Source organism: Megalopta genalis, chromosome 12 (genome assembly GCF_051020955.1).
Source record: "Megalopta genalis isolate 19385.01 chromosome 12, iyMegGena1_principal, whole genome shotgun sequence".
Lineage (NCBI taxonomy): Eukaryota > Metazoa > Arthropoda > Insecta > Hymenoptera > Halictidae > Megalopta > Megalopta genalis.
In genome coordinates this window covers 11,545,157-11,568,198 of record NC_135024.1, presented here as the reverse complement: position 1 = coordinate 11,568,198, position 23,042 = coordinate 11,545,157, and the positions used below count along the sequence as shown (strand labels likewise).

The 23,042-nt window shown below is 38.0% G+C and overlaps 2 protein-coding genes across 5 annotated transcripts in view; one reads left to right on the top strand and one right to left on the bottom strand.

Annotated features, from left to right (window-relative positions):
* The window catches only part of LOC117222967 (opioid-binding protein/cell adhesion molecule), a 727,814-nt gene that overhangs the window by 421,067 nt on the left and 283,705 nt on the right, over positions 1-23,042 (bottom strand). The window lies entirely within an intron of this gene.
* On the top strand, positions 719-4,615 carry LOC143260421 (uncharacterized). The gene has a single exon (XM_076525686.1). It carries the CDS (start codon positions 719-721, stop codon positions 4,613-4,615), a length of 3,897 nt encoding a protein of 1,298 aa, XP_076381801.1.

Below are 23,042 nucleotides of genomic sequence, written 5' to 3'. Positions count from 1 at the left end.
GCACACGTCGCTACTGATAGATACGCCCGCGATGCCAGACGATTCGGCCGATTCAATCCGCGATCTTGTCAATCATATGCAGTCACATATCCGATCGTTACAAGCTCTCGGACGGTCGTGGGAAAACATTGCGAACGATCTCATCACCAACGTCGCAATTTCAAAAATGAATCCCGAGATTCGTAAAACGTGGGAGACCACACTCACCGACACTCGCATGCCGGATGTCGACGCGGTATTCAAACATCTCCGAAACGCGTCTCATAGCTGCAAAACGGCCGAATCAATCGGGACTGCAAGGGCTAGGACCAATCAAGAGCGAGAGCCCATTGCCGCGAACACATATCGGCGGCCCAACAAGACGCGATGGAGTCCTCCGACCTCTCCGCAGACACCTCGACGACGTCCTCCGACCTCCCCACAGACACCTCGACGACAGACATTTGTCGCAACCTCGACACGAGCGTGCAAAATCTGCAATCTCGATAACCACGCGGCGTTCGCGTGTCCGAAATTTCGCTCCATGACGGCACCAGAAAGAATCGCGACCGCACAAACGCACAAATTGTGCCAAAATTGCTTGTGGCCAGGCCACGCACCCGAAGAGTGCAAGGCGGGACGGTGTCGCGTGTGCAATGGCAAGCACAACACCAAATTGCACCTCGACGCGGCATCCGGGAACGCGTCTCACAAGGACGAATGACAAAACAATACGACCATGGACATGCGAACAGAACGACTCAAAACCCTCATTTCGGACGGACAGACGAACGGTTTATTGACAACCGCCACAGTTTACGTGTTAGATCGCGATCGACAACCGGTTCCATGCCGAACATTGATCGATACATGTTCTAACGCGAATCTTATGACAGACGAACTAGCGCAAAATTTACGATTACCGACGAAACAACAAACCGCGACAATAGAGGCATTAAACCAATTGAACACCATCACCAACCAATTGGTCACAACAACCATTAGATCGAGACTTACGAACTACGAACGGACACTGACTTTCCTGACGATACCGAGAATCGCAGGCCCGCTACCCGACGTGCAAATCGACCGAGCGAAACTAGGCATTCCTCCGAACATCAAATTAGCCGATCCGAATTTCCATCGACCAGAACGAATCGACATGTTGCTAGGGACCGGACCGGCGCTGTCTTGTCTCAGCATCGGGCAATACAATATCTCCAAACGACCCAGCGACGAGTTAATCCTCCAAAAAACTCAATTCGGATGGGTCATTGGAGGTAGCGTCCCGATCCCTACGCCGCGAACAACACGCAACACGTTTTCCACCACCATACAGTTCGATTTACAAAATTTCTGGGAGGTCGAAGAAGGACCCCATAGGCACCATCCAACACTCGATGAGCAGGAGTGCGAAACACATTTCAGCAACAACGTCAAGCGTGACGCGTCCGGACGATACATGGTCGCGTTACCCTTCAACGAAAAAAGGGAGCAGCTCGGAGGTTCTCGGTCGATGGCCCTCAAACGTTTCTTGGCACTCGAGCGGAGATTAGCGCGGAACGACGAATTACGAGAACAATACCACCAAGTAATCAACGAATACCTCGCGCTCGGGCACATGACACAGGTAGACACCGTCGATACACCCGGATTCTACCTACCACACCACGCAGTTGAAAAACCCTCAAGCACGACCACGAAGGTTCGCGTGGTCTTCGACGGGGCAGCCAAATCTACCAGCGGGCTGTCACTGAACGACACGCTACTGACCGGTCCGACCATACAGGACAACCTATTCACCTTACTGATTCGGTTTCGAATGCACGCAGTCGTCCTAACCGCGGACATCGAAAAGATGTACCGGCAATTCATTGTCCGACCGGACGACCGTGCATACCAACGCATCTTATGGCGAGACAGGCACGGCGAAATAGCTACATTCGAGCTAAATACTGTCACTTTCGGACTCTCCTCAGCACCATATCTTGCCATAAGATGCTTACACCAGCTGGCAGACGACGAGCAGGACGCAACACCAACAGCATCAGTAATCCTCAAACGTGATTTGTACGTCGACGACCTGTTGACCGGTGCCGACACGATCGAAGAGGCTCAGGTCATCCAACGGCAAATCACTAGGTTACTGCGAAAGGGAGGTCTTACCATTCGACAATGGGCCTCCAACGAACCCAAACTTCTCGCGGGACTGCACACGGATCTTATCCATCCAAAGATCCTGGGCAATGCAACCGCGATGAAGACGTTGGGCATCTCATGGGACGCGGAGCACGACACCATTCGCTACTCCGTACAGACAGCCACAACCAACAAGGTGACCAAACGTCACATCCTAGCAACCATCGCCAAAATATTCGATCCATTGGGATTACTCGGACCCGTGACAATACGCGCCAAAATTATCATGCAGCAACTCTGGCAATTGAAGATTGACTGGGACGAATCCCTGCCGGCCAACATCCATACCGAATGGACCGAATATGAGAGGTCGTTACAAGAATTGAATCAAATCGAATTCGGTCGACACGTAAGTCTCAGGAGCGCGGAAAGGCTCGAGATACACGGGTTTTGTGACGCAAGCGAACGGGCCTACGGCGCCTGTCTATACGCACGGGCTATCAATGCACGCGGCCAAATCCAGACCAGCCTAATCTGCGCAAAATCCCGCGTCGCACCCCTAAAGACCGTCACGCTCGCGCGTTTGGAACTCTGCGGCGCCGTCCTCCTAACGTCACTTTACGAAACAGTTCGCGACGCCATCACACAAGACATCCACGCTACCGTTTTCTGGACCGATTCGACGATCGTTCTCAACTGGTTAAACAAACCACCGTCCACCTTAAAAACCTTCGTCGCGAATCGCGTAGCCGACATTCAAGGAAAGGTCGACATCTCGTCATGGCGCCACATCAGATCGAGGGATAATCCGGCCGATCTACTTTCTCGAGGCATCACGCCTGGGAAATTTCTCAACAACGCACTTTGGCGATGCGGACCAGAATGGCTCTCTCAAACAGAGGCCACATGGCCCAACTCGAGATACATCCATTCAAACGACGTACCAGAAACAAAAAAGATCACGTGCCTCGCCACCGCAATCAACCAATCCAACGACATGCTTACCCGGTATTCCTGCATCCAAAAACTACGGCGAATTGTAGCATATTGTCTACGTCTGGTGCCTGCCCGTCGCAACACAGGCCCCTTGACCATCAAAGAGCTACAAGAAGCCAACATCCGCATCATCAGGTCCGTTCAGTCAGTCACATTTACACAAGACATAAAAAACCTAAAATCCGGAGAATTACACCCCAGAAGCAAACTTCGACCTCTGCACCCGTTCCTCGACAACGAGGGTGTCTTGCGCGTGGGGGGTCGCCTCCAAAATTCCACATTAGCATTCGCTCAGAAGCACCCAATTCTATTGCCAAGGAGTCACCACGTGACTGATTTAATCATCCGCGACGCTCACACGAAGGGTCTTCACTCAGGCATCACCGCAACCTTGCACGACGTGCGCCAAACATATTGGCCCATCGATGGAAGGAATGCCACCAGGAAAATTGTACGGCAATGCGTAAGGTGCTTTCGGGTTAATCCCCCCACGGTCGACTACCTGATGGGAAATTTACCTGCGGCACGCGTCACCGAGAGTCGACCATTCCAGAACTCCGGTGTCGATTATTGCGGCCCCTTTTACATAAAGGAACGACGGCATCGAAATCGCACCCGCATAAAGGTATACGTTGCCGTATTTACCTGTTTCGCGACAAAGGCCGTACACCTCGAAGTAGCAGGCGACTTGACAACGGATGCCTTCATGGCGGCACTCAAACGGTTCGTCGCACGCAGGGGGGCCTGCCAAAACATGTATTCAGACAACGGGACTAACTTCGTCGGGGCCGACAACGAACTGAGGGAAATTTACAGGACCCTCCCAACGGACGAAAGATTGCAAACCTTCCTCACCACGAAGGGAATCGCGTGGCATTTCACGCCGGCTCTGTCACCGCATTTCGGGGGACTGTGGGAGGCCGCTGTAAAGGCCTTCAAACATCACCTCAAACGAGTCGTAGGTGAAGAGTTGTTCACATTTGAACAATTCAACACTTTTGTAGTCGAAATCGAAGCCATTTTAAACTCGCGTCCGCTCACTCCCCTCTCTCCCGATCCAAACGATATATCGCCTTTGACTCCTGGTCACTTCCTGATTGGCAGCTCTTTAACGGCCATTGCCGAGACCGATTTCAGGGCAACTCCGGACAATAGATTGTCGACCTGGCAACACATCCAGAAGGTAAAACAAGACTTCTGGACCAGGTGGCACAAGGAGTATATTCACCAACTTAACGTTCGCCACAAATGGACAAGTGGTTCACACCATATTCGAGAAGGGACCATCGTTGTGCTGAAGGAGGACAACACTCCTCCCTTATGCTGGCACCTGGGACGAGTCCAGCAGGTCCATCCAGGAGCTGATGGAATCATCAGAGCAGTCACCGTTCGAACCGCAAACGGCGTCTTCAAACGAAACGTGAAGAAGCTGGCACCACTTCCCGATCCAGAACCTTCACCGCAGTACGACGGGAATCAAAGAAAAACAGACAGTTCATAGTTAATCGTGTTAGTCGATCGTACCGATCAACGGGGGGGAGCATGTTCCATCGCGAAGGAACAAACACGTGGAGTCTTTGCGACCGGGTTTACGACACGGACGTGACCATAGTTAGGCTGCAGTCAAGGACATTTTCACAACCATTTGGCGGCCAGATTGTCCGGATGCCATCCGGACATGGCACAAATCACAAGGCAGACGTTTTTTCTTTCCTTTCACTCATCGTAAATAAGCCGTTTCCTTGACTGCCATAAGGTCTCATAAACCCGGAATTTCCGAAGGGTCAGCCGACGTCGAGCGCGCGACGGGGCCCGCTACCTGAGTTGACCTGACGGAATCTCCAGGGGATGAACCAGGGTCGCAGAGATTCCACGACCCAGCGACTAGCTTCCTACCCCCTCCAGGACAAGTTCCGACGAGGAACCACCCATAAATAGCCGAGCAAACCCGAAAAACGGTCTATTGCAATTTTACCGGTACACGCGAGCAGTCATCCCGCGAGCAATCATTCTCAAGTCACAAGCACTCAGTCTTCAAACCACGCAACAGTACGCGCAACTACCAATCGAACTTGAATCCGATAGCCCAAAATTAATTTGGCGGGCAATCAATCGGCGACTTAGGAACATACGCGTCCACCGTGCAATCCGGGCCTTACAACCCCGGAAGGGTTCATTTCACCGCCCGCGCGTTTCTTACGTCTCCGAGTCAATACATTATGTGGATTTGTACGTAACCTACACAACGTTCCTGTTGCCAGACGTTTCCATGTGACAAGGAAAGGGGTGAGGGGGATGGCTCATATGTTTCCCTTGGGGCAGTAAACCAAGCCACGATGAACACCGACGCACCGTCGCGAGACCATAACCAACTATGGACACATGGTTGGAATATTGGTCACACAGGTATTCGCGAATCCCAACAGCGGAATACGTTCGTCAACCAACAATTATACTAATGGATGTTTTGCACCAGTTAAACACCATATAATGCTAACTCAATTTCGAAAAATTGCTGACAATCAGCCTGTTATATAATCGATGTGAATACAGTCCCATGCGTACAACTATAATTGAATCCTCTGAAAATTGTTTATTAAAAATTCAATCGAATTTCATTCGTTACAACGGTATTATTCATTCGAAATGAAAACCTCAAAGATATGAAAAGAGATGCATGCTGTTTTCAAAATTATCTTGCTACATGTCGACAGAGTTGTTAATCTGCTCCCATATGTACATTCATTTTTGTAACAGTATTTTTGCGCGGATTTAACGCTCGCTGAAATGATTCCACACGGCGACGATGCTTTTCTATACTATGCTACAAATAATACAGTGGTTCATGAAAGCATTCGAACACCTTTTAAAGCGGAATAACGTCTTTCAAATTACGCTGAATGACTTGAATTTTTTGTGCAAATGCATATTTTGGAAAAATTAACTAAGTATAGAGGATGTTAAAAATATATTCCTTTTTCTTGCATATTTTGCATACTGCACATTCCTTGCATATTTTGCAAAGAACTTGCATACTCTGGGTATTACGTAAATACAGAAAATTTCTTTACAAATTAGTTTGGAAATTGTCAGAATTTATAGCAGAGAAACAATCTCACGACATTCAAAAAATTTTTATGGACTGTTTACGGAATACCCGTTAAGAGATCATTTCTTGCGTTTCAACTAATTTTTTCCAACAAAAAGCATCAATTCTCAATTGAAAATTTAGGAAAAATATTATAGTTTATTGTCATGTAAATTATGCATGAAACCTACATACATAATATTATTATATATAGTATAATATCAATAATCAAGTACTTAAAAAGTTTATAAAGTTAATAGACTTTAATATTTTAATAATTTAAAAATGCATAGAGTTAATCATTCAAAAATTAATAGAGTTTAATATAATCGGAAACGTGTACAAATATTGTATTATATATCATTATATAATATAATATAATATATTATATTATATTATAACATTATATTTTATTATGTTATTATATTATGTATAACATAATTATTTCATGTAAATTATGCATGAAACCTACCTATATAACATTATTATATATAATACAATGTTAATAATCAAGTACTTAAAAAGTTTATAAAGTTAATAGACTTTAATATTTTAATAATTTAAAAATGCATAGAGTTAATCATTAAAAAATTAATAGAGTTTAATATAGTCGGAAACGTGTACAAATATATTGTATTATATAACATATAATATAATATGTATATATATTATATAATAACGTTATATTTTATTATGTTATTATATTATGTACAACATAATTATTTCACAAAATAGTTTTCGTGTAATATTCAATACATTTTTATCTGCTTCACATCGTATAAAATATTAAATACATTCGATACACACAATTTTACGAATATTTTAGTATCTATACAAGTGCATATATACCAAATCTATGCTGCATATTTTCTTTGTATATTCATATCTTGCATACAGTTTGCATATTCTTGCATATGGTCTGCATATTTAGCATATATCGTAAGAGCATAAACTTCCGTAGTCTAGTGATTAATTACACAGGATCACATATCCATACGGAAACAAGTAAACGTAAAAGACGAGGTGAGTCAATCCCATGATGCGGCCATGAAGATCGCCGGATTTAACGCCAGTATTTTTATGAGACTGCATAAAGGAAAAAGTGATGACAACGGCATTTACTACGAGAGAAAACATAAAAAGAAAAATTCACGCGGCATATATAAACTCAAGGCATCGATGAGGTTATTAGGTATTCACAAAGACGTCACTATAGTGCATGTATGGAAGCGAATGGGCAACATTTTGAACGTCTAATAAACTAGTTTTCAAAACAGAATACGTATTTTTCACATGTGCACACCTATATTCTTCTTACTATGCCTATCCTAACTAGGTAAAATATAACAAGTTTTCTTACATAAAAGCTGTTAGGATCGATGACATTTTTCTGAACATTAAAAAATGAATATGCTATCTTAGATAACACGTAGTTTTCAAAATTCATTTATATTGCAATACATTCGAACAAATGAAATTCTACGAGAATGATTAGAATGCGAAAGATTTAATATACCATTCGCTATGATAAATTTTAACTTTCTGGTTTCAATTTCGTTATTGACATTACTCAGATTTTGTGTGCAATTTTTGGGCTTGATAACGTGATTATTTTATCCATTTTTACAAATTAATTTCTTTCCTAATATAATTACTGGACTGCGGACCTTTAAGCAAACTAAAAATTATCCGCATTAATTGCAAAATATGCGTATTCCACAGATATACATTTCTTCTCTCATCGAATTCATTAAGTTACAAAGAATAGAAGAACGGTATCTTCAAATTTTTCTAAAGTTTTGACTATTGCATATTTGACATATACATTTTTGTCATAATTGCATGAAGGTCTGCAATCTAAATAATTACGCAAACCGAATTCCTTTAGAATATGCAGAATATGAAAGGGTCGGAAAGGTCAGCACTGAGACAAACTTGAATTCTGCAGTTTCTGTTTCATTATCTAAATTACTAATTATCACAGAATAATTTATGTGCAATTTTATGGAATGGTAGTTCGACAGCCACCAGCGTATTAAACTCGCCCTCCCGCTATCTTACACTCTAAAATATTAGCTCCTTTACACCATTTGACACTTAAATGGATATTTGCAATGGCTTTGGAGAAGACAATGTGTAACACTATATGTGTCCCGTCCTATATATTACTTGCTCGGATTATTTTCCACCGCCATTAATCTGCAGCTGTAATGTTGTACACATTCTCACATTTTTAATCGAAAAATGTCAACGCTATGTTTCTGCTTGAAAATACCGCAAATGTTTCCAAAACTCTACTGCTCTACGGTAGATACGGTTATGCGTGCCGAATTCGTCAACCTAATTATGTTCATCGATGTAATGACCCAAGGTCATTGAAAACCGTTTATTATTATTCAAACCTAATCTTCATTGAACACTGTCAAGATTTTGTTCACTGAAATAATTCGTTGATTCGATTCTATACATAATGCGAAATCACATTAACCTTTTAGGTACGGCTGAATACTGCGCGAGGCTATTTCTCTGGACGGCAAAGTCTGATACTGTATATTCTGTCTGTATATACAGGGTGTCCAAAAAATGTCTCGTAATCCGAAAGTGGCGGATTCCTCAGGCCATTTGAAGCAACTTTTTCCTTTACAAAAATTTTCTCCGAGGCACCGTTAACGAGTTATTAACGAAAAACGGTAACCAATGAGAGGCGAGCTCAGCTGGCGCGAGGCGATCGAGCCAATGAGCGGAACTGGGCTTCGTGCGCTGGTTGGCTGGGCCGCCTCGCGTCAGCCGTACTCGATTCTTATTGGTCACTGTTTTTCGTTAATAACTCGTTAACGGTGCCTCGGAGAACATTTTTGTAAAGGAAGAAGTTGCTTCAAATGATCCGAGGAACCCGCCATTTCCGGATTGCGAAACATTTTTGGGACACCCTGTAGACTGTTGTAAATCGATGTGAAGACAAAAGAAGTGTGAAACAATGCATATGAAGACGATTATTTGGTTCAAACGATGAGCGAGTGAGGTACTAGAGCAAGCCACTATAGTGGCGCGTCGTCCAGAGAGATGACATCCGCGAAAGTCACTATAGTGGTGCGTCGTACCTAAAAGGTTAATGATGTGAGCTATCGTCAGTTTATGTTCAAAAACAACGAATGATATTGAGTGATCTTGACACACCGTTATATTCACGTCGTAGAATTCGTTATGAAAGAAGCCTGTCTGAATAAGAACATGCACTTTCATTTAAAAGACGAAGGTCACCTTGAGATTACGTAAGCGACTGCACATAAACATACCGGACTACTATCATAAGCAGTATCCGCAGGGAAAGTAGCTACGCAAGGAGTGAGGGCGCAGGCATCGCATGCGCAGGAGTCGCGCACAGCGGCGCGGCATGGCGTGTCTACAGTGTGAACATTATAATTTTGAACTATGATCGCGACGCGATGTAAAGTCTCTGTCTGGTTGTAGTTCAGAATTATAATGTTTACCCGATAGACGAGCCATGCCGCGTTCAACCTTCTGCTTCTTTCGAAAAAATTTCATTTGAACCAGTTTTCTAAATAACGTAAAAAACATAAGACTGTCTGGTCAAAATAAAATGAAACATCCTCTGTGTATATACAGTGTGTACACGTTATTAATTTTGCAGCGTGTTTTTTCGCAAGTAAAACATTTTGACAAAAAGTTGGTGAGAGACGTATATTAAATAGTTAAACATTTAAACATTTAGTTATCAAGATTTTATCATCTTGGTAAATAATCACTATTAAAGCTTAATCTTTTAAATGCTGCATACGGTAAACTTGTGCAATCTGGACTCCCATAACAGATGTATCTACGCGCATGTATCACTAAAGGCGCGTTGCTTGAAGCATAGTTTATATCACTTTATATTTCGTTATAATCTATGCTTTTGCACGTTTTCACTGGTTCAAATTCTTTCGTAATCTCACACACTTTTAGCCGCCGTGGTAATGTATAATGGTTACAAAGTATCCCATATTTTGTTATTTAAGTCCTCGTAGTTTCCCCAGTTTCAACTTAAACAACTGCACATATAATTCACTTCGGAGTATACACCGACTGTCGCTGATACTCTATAAAAGGAATGAAAAACATAATAGCAAAAGACATTTCAAAATATGTTAGTAAAATATTGCAGAAGTATTTCTTAATACGTATTTTAAAGGCCTTTCCGAAAGTTATTGAACCTTGAAATTAAAACTTTTAAGAAATGGGTACCACTTTTAAAAAATTCTGTCGTCTATTTTGCAAGTAGTATGTTTAGTATAATTCAAGTATAAGTATAAGTAGAATATCTAATAATGAATGCTACGTATGATTTTTGTTTAAATTGTGGCATAATTTTAAGTATTTAAGGAATGCAAATGTGCAGTTGATAAGAAATATAGCTATTACAGAGAAAGGCTAGAAATACCGAATTTGATTCGACAAGTTAAAATTGCCTGAAATACTTTCTATTGAAACATGTGATATATCTGACGTATAGTCAAATGTAATAATATTAATGTTAATAATAGTATTAAAAATAATAATAATAATAATAATAATAATAATATCAACAATAATAATAATAATAATAATAATATTAATATTAATAATAATAATATCAATAATAATAATAATAACAAACGAGCAAATAATAATAAATGAGCAAATTAGAATCTGATTAACCCTTCGAGAGAGAGAGAGAGAGAGAGAGAGAAAGAGAGAGAGAGAGAGAGAGAGAGAGTGCCACACTGGAGTCACTGGTGACTTGTCCTGCCAAATGATAATCGCTGTACCACATCCACCACAGCTCCGCAGTGAAGTATCGGTGTGAGTAAGAAGTGACTCCGGCGTGGTTCTCCCTATTGCGTTACTCAGAGGGTGACAATTTTATGAACGTACGTCTGCAATAAGTTCAACTAATTTAATGAAGCATACTTGCGTACGTAAAATATTCGCCATCATTTTGCCAGATGCAGAATAACTCGCATATCTAATATTTAATGAAATAGTCAAGCGACGCTTAGGACGCTTAGAAATAATTTAAGATGATTGCGCAGCTTTCAAAATTATGCTAATGTACACGTTGTAATTGGTCTAACAATTATGATAATGAATTCATTATCTCCGATCTTAAACATTCTAGGAATTTGTAATGTTGATTGCTAGTTGTGCTCCACTCTACTCGGTGATTTTGCGTCGTCTACATATTTCATGAGATACGTAAGCCGGCACGACTCTGCGGTATTGCATTAGAACGTTGTAATTAGAGATAACATGTTTGTATGATATAACGCAGTAATCGAGTATTTATATTTATTAACTTGCAAAGGATACGTTTAACATTCTGTTGAAATTGAGAAGCAATCTAACATTTAATGTACAAGGTAAATATATAAATTTACGAAATTCTCGATAAATTTTGAAAAATTAGAGTTTTTTAGCAAAAGAAAATATTTTACCATATACATATAACGATATATGTAAACAATTCTTTGCATCGTGAAATGCTTTAAAATCACGCCGTATCATTTCTCACGAATTTCAGACATCATTTCTTACATTTTAGCAATGCAAATAAATTATGTTTTTAGTCATAATACATAAATTGGAAGTTGTATCTTGTTAAAGGAAATTAATATATTCAATCTGTTAAAGATAAATTTTGTTAGGTTCAAAAATGATCCGAAGGCACAATAGTCGAAGAAGGGGAGGGCACAGTAACTAATACGTCTGCCCTATCTTTGGAAATGATAGTACTAATCAGTAATCGAACTGTGCGTAGTGGAACGACTGGAAAAATTGATGTTTAACCTAATATTACCTCTTGGCATATTTTCTTCAAAATATTTTTTGTTTGCGGCAAAATATTTCAATATCTGTCCAGATCGTCGTTATTTGGCATATTTCATAACGATATTTATTTCGAGTCTACAAATTTCTTATCAGGAAAGTACTAAAATCAGACGATAAAGTTTGATACAGTAGCTCACGAAATTTTCAGCATGCACATGAGTTACCGAGATCTGGGGAATGCAGTTTCTAAATGTTTGTTATAAGCTCAGATAAAAAAGTTAATGAACGAGATTTTTTTACTTTTTTTGTGATTCTAAGAGCAAAATTAAGAAAACGCATTTCAGTTATTGTCTCGTGGATTAGTCTCTCTATCATCTAAAAAAAATTCTAGTACAGTTTGAAAAAAGTTATTGCATTTTAAAAGGTGTTCGAATACTTTCGTGAGTTATTGTACGTAAGATCTATAAAATGCGGAAACTAACTTTTTAAATTTCTAATAATGGTTTCATGTACTTTTGCCTTAATTTTGTTAAAAGACTTAAGAAACGTATTCCAAACAAAGGTAAAAGAAATGCAATGATGCTTTCGAAAACAAATAAAGAAACCATTATATTCATAAAACTCGACCACATTACAGAGAAACGATAATATAATCGACTCTTTAGATACATGTTTTTATTTAAAGTAATCCAGTAACTGAAACAAATTTACGTTTTGTTCCTATTACGTGCGATATAGATATAAAAAAAACTATTTAGTTTGTCGAAAACTCCAGATGTCACTTTAACACGTTCAGCATCGACAATCGACCATTAAAATTCCCACAAAATCAAAGCGATTTACTTCAGCAAACCGAAATTAGAAAATTAATATTTCGCATCCGGAACATCTTAGTAAAATTCAGTTTGTTCGAACATATTACAATGAAAATGAAATATCAAAATTGATCAAAAAGTAGTTACTCATATGCGACTGACGCGACGGTCAACGTGTTAATGGGCACAGTAATTGATACACTTACCACAGGATAACAGAGCACATGCTGAAACTCGTAACTTATCTGATTCTATAAATGCAGCGATTCTCGTGGTTACGTTCCTCTCAAGATAACTCGATAGTAGGATGGTCCCCACGATAACCAGTGAAACATGGCTTTCTAGATGGCAAAGAGGAAAGCCTGCAAGGTCGAAATGGCCTTAGCTAGGACGCACTCCGAAACAAACTGCATAGGCGGATTTGTGGTTAAAAACACAACAAACAGATTAGCTAACCCACCTAGTGAGACTGGGACCATATCATCGCTCAAGCTCGTCCTGCGCCCAGAAATAATGAGGCAATCTACGGTAGAATGGGTCTCTGCTGTCGGATTATTTCACACCCCAATACAGCAGCCCTAAGCCATGTTAAAGTGTCTCAAGTGTGCTCACCGGCTTTTTAACACTTTCGAGACAGTCGTTGCTATTTGGCAACGCTAGCGGCATAATTTACTTTCAAAAAGGTTATAAAAATGTCAGGCGTCAAGTTTAGAAAGACATCTTGAATTGGAACCAAATTTGAAAATTGAGCTATTTATTTTGAAAGTGGCATAAGTCACTTTACCGTAATGAAAAGTGGTGATTTTTTAATGTTCATACGAAATTATTTATACTGAGAAAAATATCAGTATCCTGAGATAACAAATACAAGTATATCGTCTCGAAAGTTAGCATCCATATCTTTAAACGTGTTAAAACGCAAACCCTTAAATATATCGACTTCAAAACAAAGTGACTTATGCCACTTTCAAAATGAACGGCTCAATTGTGGACAACAAGAAAGTCTTTAATGATTCTTCGAATGTTTTTGTATTTTGTACTTACCAAATTGTCCATTCTTGTTTTCAAGCTGAGGGACAATTGGAGAGAATTTACTGTATCATTACATCATTAATAGAAGAAATACTTCTCTATTTAATTTCTATTTTACATAATGGATGGAGAAATGTTTTATTTTGCATAAAGGCCAACAGTCTAGTTATTAATAACGAAGAGAGAGAGGGAGAGAGAGAAGTTTTAATTATCGTAGTAACAAAAGTAATCGAAGCAATGATGCCTACGAATGAAGAATGTTGGGCGAGAAGTGAAACTGCTACAGGGCGCTTTTGATGAGGAAAGTAAAGCTGTGAAACAGCCCGTAGTAAATTATAGTGTCCTATAAGCACAGTTATTTTTTTCCTTATCGAGGAAAATTGTGCAATGTTGTGGCTCATAAGACTTCGATGGATACCAAATGGGGTGGGGCTGTAGATTGATGTACTGCTTCCAGAGAAACCATGAATTTCTGGGAAGACTTGGAAGCAAAACCTCGATAAACCTTTAGTTCCGGTGGGGCTTGTCCTATTTGCGGGAGGATTCAAACTCGCGTCAGGGATCAAAGGAAGTTTACACGGCGACTGCCAAAGTGAGAAGTTATTCTTCACCATGGGATTCTATACGTGTGCCTTTCAGGAAGAAAGTACTGTACAGTGGTACTCGCGCTGGACTGTTTCTAAGCAACGACTACACTGGAAAATAAATTTACCTATGAAATTAAAGCCACGATGCGCCCAAGTCCCTGCACAATATGCTGATAAGATCTTCGTTTGTGCGAAACAACACAGACAACTTAGCGCAATTAGTACTGCATAACCGCAACACATTGCTATGGGTATATTGAGATATCTTGGTATCTCGGGAAATGAAAGAGCAAATGGGATGGCTCATAAAAAGGCCCGCAGACTTCATTAGACTTCATCTACAGGGTGTTCCAGAATTCCCGTTACACCCGGAAAGGGATCGAAGTAACATTTTCCTCAGCCAAAACGTCGGTAGAGAGAGGTCAATCGTGTTCCTTTAAAAGTTCAGTCTAGGATTCTCCTTTCTTCACAATCACGATTTTTATGTTGTCGCAGAACAATTTGTAGAAGCAAGCGCGACGTCACAAAATGACCGCTTGCCGACAGATTTTCTCGAAATCGATGCGATTAGGGTTTGTGTAGCAAATCTGAGAGAGGACGAACCTAACCAGAACATGCATACAGTCGGTGGTATGTATTTTTAATTGATTACTTATTTATTTAAGATAAAATATTACATGTCCCAAAACGCCGATCGTAATTTCGACATTTATCGCTGCTAGCGCTACTATTCGTTTCCGTGCAGTGACTGTACACAATCGTTAACGGGAGAATACGTTCGATAATCACGATCGAACGATTCAATTAAATAACGAAATTATGTTTTTTTCAAACTATGTATTTTTTCGCTTTAAAAGCAACCGTGCTTCTTTAAACGTGAAATAAAGCAGATCGTCCATTTATAATATTCATGTTTCATTTCAAAGCAAATACTGCAACATAGTATTCACAAACTATTATATACATTGCTTCATACATAGTGATAATTTTAAAAATAATCTACATATATACAGGGATTAATGTTGCAAACAATGCTTACGGTCAGGATGTGGCTTACAAAGAGACCTTCAAAAGGAGGATATCGCTTCTGGAAAATACTGTAGTATATGTATGCAGTAAAACGCCGATCATTTATTTAACAATGTTTACAATTTCATAATTTCAGTGTAACGTTTAAGTTTAACGTGTATTGCAGTTTTGTGCTGAGATCAGAAAACAAATACAATATCATTGAATGTTTAAAAAATTGTGGAAATGCTTTCAATTTAGTCAGAGAATATAATGTCGGAAATACTACAGTAGTATAGTGATAGTAAAAATAGTGAATCAATGTTATTAAGAATTTAGCAAGACTTAGGTGAAAGTAATCTTCGTCTTCGAAATGTAATTGAAATAAATGTAATTGAATATTTAAACAGAACTGTTAGTTCAAGTTACACATAAGGCCTCGAGAAAATCTTATGGTATTATTGTATAATCTCTGGTATTATTGTACCACTTGATCATAGTATAAACGCAAACACGATAAACAATATGATCAGACAATATGTCTCTCCTGAGAGCAAGCGAATCTTGGGTCAAATCAACGCGACTGATATACAAAGGGTTCTAGAAAATCTAACGCTAATCTTTACAATTTGTTTCCTTAACATTATAGATTGTGGCACACACTAAAGGTAAATAATTAATGAAGTTTGATATCCTATAGTTCATCGCATAGAGAAGTGTTCTGAATTTCCAAATATCTAGTCCGCCATTATTTAATTGGGGTCGCAGTCGAATCACTGGCACAGTTTTCCCTGGCACAGATTTCATCGACAACAATTCACTGACACCAGACTTAATCGACAAGAACTTTGACCGAGAAAGACTTTAATTGACAACGGTTTCCATTGATAATGGTCTATAGGTTGGGCTAGTTTCTGGTTTGTTCTAGACACAGAGTGATATCACTTCAACTCAAGAATTTTAATTCTAAGTTATCTGTGGTACTATCGGAAGTGCAAGAAATGGTTGAAAATAATTTAAATGGTAGAATTCTGTCAGTGTCATTCTTACGATTTCTTCGAGATCACCGTATCTTTTTACCAAATAATAGTTTTTTCTAACGCGATATTTTATAATTAGCGTTAAAAGGAATTCTAAATTAAAGTGACTTTGGAAGCAAATAAATGGACAGTCACTCTAAAGAATGTACATCACTAAAACGATGAAGAATTGATATAATGTATCGCACCTTATTTTATCGTCATTATATGTATACTTTGATAATTTACAAAATAATTAGACAACAGGTCTCATTGATGCCTTTTAATTTATAAAATAAAATTAATCCATACGATTTTTAATTAAACCAATTTTGAAGAAATCGTTCAATGCGTTTCATGCTTTGTACGTTGCAAATAGAACACGAATTATCAACTGTGTAATAAATATGAAGCATCGTCATGGTAACACATGTGCAGAAACACGCGTTAATTGTAATTTAAATAATAATTCGCAGCCATAAGTAGTGATTTTACAAAACGAATTTAATAGTTTGTTATAATTTCATTCCCCGCCGCGAATGTATAATTTTTCGCTGAATATTCGTTGTATAATGAACAGACCGGAGTGAATCGGCAGCACGCAGATACAAAGAGTTACGCATTATAACGTACGACCGAATGAAATGAACGAGTTGACAATGTTAATTTCAATTATACATTTTAATGGCACTGAACAGCGGCAGCGGCGGTGGCGGCGGCGGCGGGCACGGTAAAATTGAGGCTTTTTAATTCTATATTTCCGTGCACTATAATCGGCGTCCTCGTTTTTCTGGTTTTCAGAACGAGACAACGAGAACCGTATATTCCAGTGCTCATTCGGTTCGTCGAAACGGTAATTTGTACGTCGTGTAGAATAATTGATCAGTTGCCTGGCCATTGATTACTGTCACATAAACAGGTGAGAAGCATTTCGGTCACGTAACCGTTTACATCTGTATGCGCGTTCGCCATTTAGTGCGTATGTTGGTAACGTCACAAGTTTTAGTTGTATATAGACGGAGGGAGCCTCTCTGTTTCAATTAGTTATCATAGAAATTACATCACTACCAACACTGGAATACTCAGCTATAAGCGATTCGATTTAGCTAGGATTAATTTCACGATTTTCTATCGATTTATCGAGAACGCTTTAAAATCATCGATTTTCCATTAATATATAAATCAATGCTCTTACTCTAATTCTCAAAGCCCCTACACATGACGTTCCAGAACTGTAAATCAATTTTTAAACTCGTTTCCACACGCTATTGTCAAGAAAAAGTTGATGCCGTTCTATTCTATTATGGTGGAAGCTGTTGTACATGTATAGAAAATGAAACAGTTTCAAATTTATTGAAGTTTCAACGATTTGAAACTATTCTTTGTTGAACTATTGTGTTCGTGACGTACACGGGCATGAGCGTTAAGGGATTAACACTTTGACTACCGTGTCACGCATACGTAAATGACAAAATGAATTGCTCAAATTTGAAAATTCACTTTTGCGCCGATCTATTATATTTTCCTAACTTGATTAGGATTCGCAAATGGCAAGAATGTTGGATAAGTAACTTAACTGTTTAATCTTAATTTGATTAAATGAAGTACTTTTAGTTTACTTTTATTATTATCAAATTATTATCTTATTATGTCGTGTGAATCGTTTATGTATTATTATATCGTACGAATCTATTGAACAGTTGAATTAATGAAACTCTGCAAACAATCCATTTATTGTATTCTTGAACAATAGTATGTGCATATTAAATACTTGTCTGATATATTCCAGAAAATATTTCCAATAACCAGGACGTATTTCAATATAGCAATTTTTATTTTTTAAGAAACTGCAGTTGGCGTTAATGCTCTAAGTATATATAACAGATTCGAATTTGACATACGCTCTGCTCAACACTTCGACATCATTTATATGTATGTATATGCATATGTGAGCGACGGAATTAAATACATATAAATAAAGCTAATATAATAATATAAATAAAGTTAAGTTTTATGCTAGTTTATTATATTTCTATAATTTTATTAGGATCCGCAAAAGGTTACGATGTTGAAAAAGTGATTGGTGTCGTACAACATAAAATTTCATTTTTAATTTGATTTAATTTTATGAAATTTTTAAAGCCCTGGCGTGGCAGTCAAAGTATTGATAAAGATTTGTTTCAGTGTAGCGTAAATAAATTCCTTTTATAAACTCATATTCTATAAAAAGGATCGTGTCATAAATTTACAATGAAAAAATAAACGGTGTTTTACAAAATACTCGTAACAACATAACCGTATTTGCGAAAAGATATCACCCTGTAATCTCAATAATTTTTTAATACGTTCTCAAGGCACTGTTGCATTAATTTTAATCGGTGGTCGTTGTTTATCGTAAAGTTTTCAACGTAAATATTTATAAAAAGTCGAATCACTTTTTCGAACATTTTTCCGTGCTAAAGAACTTCCTATTCAACAACATGCAATTAGAACAAAATTATCAAGAATGTCTGATGATTGAGTACTATACTACAATTTTTCTAAGCTATTTTATCGAACTTTTCCGACGAACTCAAAACATTAGTTTTACTTGAGGACACGAAACTCTCGAAAAGTCAAGTTCTCCTGGTCTGGACACAAGAGCGTTCAGCGCTTTGTTTTATTTACGATCCCGAGTAAGGGCAATCGATTAACTCTAGAACCGTGAGCGACGCGAAATCGCGTTCTACTTTTTCTGTAAATTTCGACCAGTCACGCTATCGCGCGTCACATTGCATTTTTTAAAATTCGATAAACCCTTTTGGTAATATTTTTTCTTCGAATTTTCGTTAACACGTTGACTACCAAGCCTGTTTCGAAGAGATCTGTTCTGGAAGTTTAGATTTAAGAAATAAATAATAATAATAATAATGATAATAAGTAGAAATAAGTACCCTTGATTAGATAACTCGTGATTTGCAGCTGACATATTAAACGCGATACTTGCATTTTCTGCACATTGTGAGCTACTAAATAAGAGTAATTCTTTATTTTCTACTTATTTTGATTTATCATTTTTATTAGTAAGCAGTTAAAAATCTTCTTGCGATGAACATCTACGTGGTAGAAATTTTGAGAAAAGGAAATGGGAAAGGAATTTAATTAATTAAATAAAATTACATCTACCTATCTCATAATTCAATAAAATATTTCCTATGAAATTGGAAGGAATATGTAACCAAAACAGAATAGACGCAATACATTGTAAATGTAGCATGGAAAACGAATGGTAATTTAAAAACAATACGAACATCGAGATATTGTTATGAAAACAATGGTCTCCAATTAAAAGTTCAACCGAACTGATTGAAATGAACAACCTCAATATTAACAATAAAAACAAAGGGCGGATCGAATGAATCGAAAAATCTGGAAAATGTTTTAAATGCTAATAATAGAAAGTATATTTGTACACCTTTCGAAACGGAATAACTTTTTCATAATTGGGTCAAGCGATCTAAATTTTTTGGAGATGTTAGAGGCATTGGTTTACTAGACAATGGCTAAAAAATTATTTTAAAAAATTTCAATTCTTTGGCACTTTAAAAAAAATTAAAAAAAGATCTTTTTCAACTTTTTTATGTGAGTCTATAACGAAAATTTAAAAAATGCATTTTGTAGATCTTGGTAATTTATATGCAGCTAAACTGGTTTGGTGTCTAAACAAGTGTATTGGATTAATGTTTCGAGACATTAATTGTCTTAAAGTATATAAATTTTCCGAGAATTCATTTTGTTAATGCAAATCGAGAAAACATTAATGTCTGTAAAGTCTCTATGTTTCGCACAGATTTACGTCCACCGTGAAATATGATCGATGGTTTTCCGAAGTATTACAATCGTACAGGATCCGTGGTTTTCGCTGCCCGTGATAAACAATTCTCGACAACCTAGATATAACGATAATACTAGTCTTCGAAGGAAAACAAATTTTAGAAGAATTTTTATACCCCGGTGAGTGATATACACTGCTATACGTCGATTATGAGGAACCTTTGTTAAAGAAATCATTTTTCTATTAATCTAATTTTTCTATTAATATCTCGAAAAATTATTCGACGAAAGTATTTGTTTCTATTTTCTGTTATTTCTATCAATAACTCTCGATGTTTTAAGCTTTATCGTACAGATATTATTCAATGCGATAAGTATTTTATTTGAAGTTCGTAAGATCAACAAAAATACAAATTTTAGTCCCAAATATTACTCATTTTTATTTATAATAAAGGTTCTTCCATTCCTACCGAATGTTTAATTTTCAGCTAAAAGTAATCTTAAATGTAAAAATTAAAGTAAACAGAAATTGCGACCATTGAAAACGAATCTTTGACACATTTTGCGAATATCCCAGAGATCCGCACGGGCCCAATATTTTTTCCTCTGGTGAAAGCGACCTTTTTCCGCATCCATTTGTCTCATACATTTGGAAAATGTATTTCTTCTCCCTCTGGGGCAATATAGCCCCTCGAAATTGGCGGTGAATCCTCACTCAGTTTCTGACTCGCGTAAAGTACACAGCATTTCAAGTTCACCACTCCCGCACTTTCTCTGTTTCGATGTTTTCACTTCTCGCGATAGCTGTGACAAACATTTCATTTATAAGATTGAATAGTCGAGAATTTCATTTATCTACTAATTTCATAATCTACTTTGTCGGAATTCGTAAATTGTGTAATTTTCTTCGTATTTCCCCTTGCGAACATTTGAAATTGGCTAGCTCACAAATGGCTTTGATTTTCGTTTCACGGTTACTGTACACGATGTTGGCAATATCCCACAAAACGGGTTCATCTTCGTATACATAGATGGATTAGTATGAATGTTTCATTTCGCGATCAAACTTTGCCAGTACACATTTTAGAAACTCGTTGATTTAGAATTACTTTTTAAATATAGAATGACTAAAACGACAACGAACGATTTGTTTCGCCTTAATACAGTGACGAGCAAAAGTGTCTAAACACCTTTTAAAACGAAATGATTTTTATAAAACTGGTTTAAGTAACAAATATTTTTGTAAATATTAGACAGACCAGTTCACTGTCCACTGAAACATGCGAAAATTACCTGTTTTTGGTTGAAATTCGTGAAATACTGCGATTTCCGTGATCTTTTATTGTTCACAGCTTATGTCAAGATATAAAATAGGGTGGCGGAGTTTACTGTGTCTCTTGCACGAGAAATTTGTTCGCCATCTTGACAGAAAGATGGAAGTGATATCTTTATTGCCTAATTGAAACATCTGGTTATCAGGTGTTCGTACGTCCAAACAGTATTTTATGAGTCTCGGTTTATGGCATTCAAGTGACAGAATTTCGCCGCACAGTTGGGCATTTTACTCCGATAACGCGGAAGAAGTCATTTTATAAAAGTATTTCTGTAATGAAAAATTTGTTCACTAATAATTAATCGAACGTATAGGTTATGATTTTTGTACAATTTGTTCATTTCGGGCATGACTACACAGCTACAAAGTGGCCAATTTCCAAATCATTCGAAAGTGTCCATATCATTTTTAATTCCTTTATTTATTTTAATTTTATTTATTTTTAATTAAGTTACGAGTGACAGAATTTGACGTACTGAACATGTACTGACCTTATACCAGAGCACACATTCTTTTTAATTATATCTAATTAAATATGTTCAATTATTATTTAATTTTTTAATTATAAGTGCTGCGAGGTGCAGTGTTCGCTTTGGTTACATTTAAAAAGAAAAAAGGGTAGGATCTTCCCCTTCTTTAAAGAAAAAATTGGCTGTTACAGGGTGATGGTAACAGAGTTGGGTAAAACAGTATTTTAAATGGCAAATAGTAAATAGATATTTTATTTTAAATCACGCAGGTATTTTTAAAAATAAAATATTTTATTTGTTTGGCGAAAAATGTATTCTTAAAAATTAAATATTTTATTTATTGCGACAAAAGTTTTATGATCGTTCTGAAATCGTCCAGATATCGTTTAGGACGACTCTTCTCGAAGGCACGAAAGAGGCGAGGCATCGTAAATTCCGTCATTATAGTCTGTAGTCTATACTGATTCGTTGGTGTGAGTTTTGCGTGTGTATAAGATGCCCAAAAACATGGCGATGGCCTCGCTTTAGCACACATACAATACAGATGAAGAGGTTGACATCGTTGTTCGGTCTCACTAAGTGGGCGGTGACCTTTGAGACACGAGAAATCAGCTCAGACTCGGCCGTACTCGTTCTGTACAAATCGACCTTTAAGCGCCAAGTCTGTTTTGCCTTCCTTTCCGTTTAGCCCGCGTTAAAACATCCTGTGAAATCTGCGAATACCGTATTTTAATAATACATACTCATTAAAGTTCTTGTCGATAATAGTAAGTGTTTCGTCCAGAGACAAAGACCCATAAAAAGGTCCCACCATTGGGGAAAAACCCTCTCAGGTCCCAACAAGGGTCAAGGCAGACACCCCCCTCCAAGGCGCGATTCGTGCCTTGACCAATAACAAACAATGTACCTCCATCCACGGGTGCTCTTCCACGAATTTCCAGCGTTGGAAGAGCAT

What these genes read in the sequence shown, in the direction of transcription:
- LOC143260421 (XM_076525686.1), top strand. Translation starts at nt 719, where the DNA reads ATGGACATGCGAACAGAACGACTCAAAACCCTCATTTCGGACGGACAG.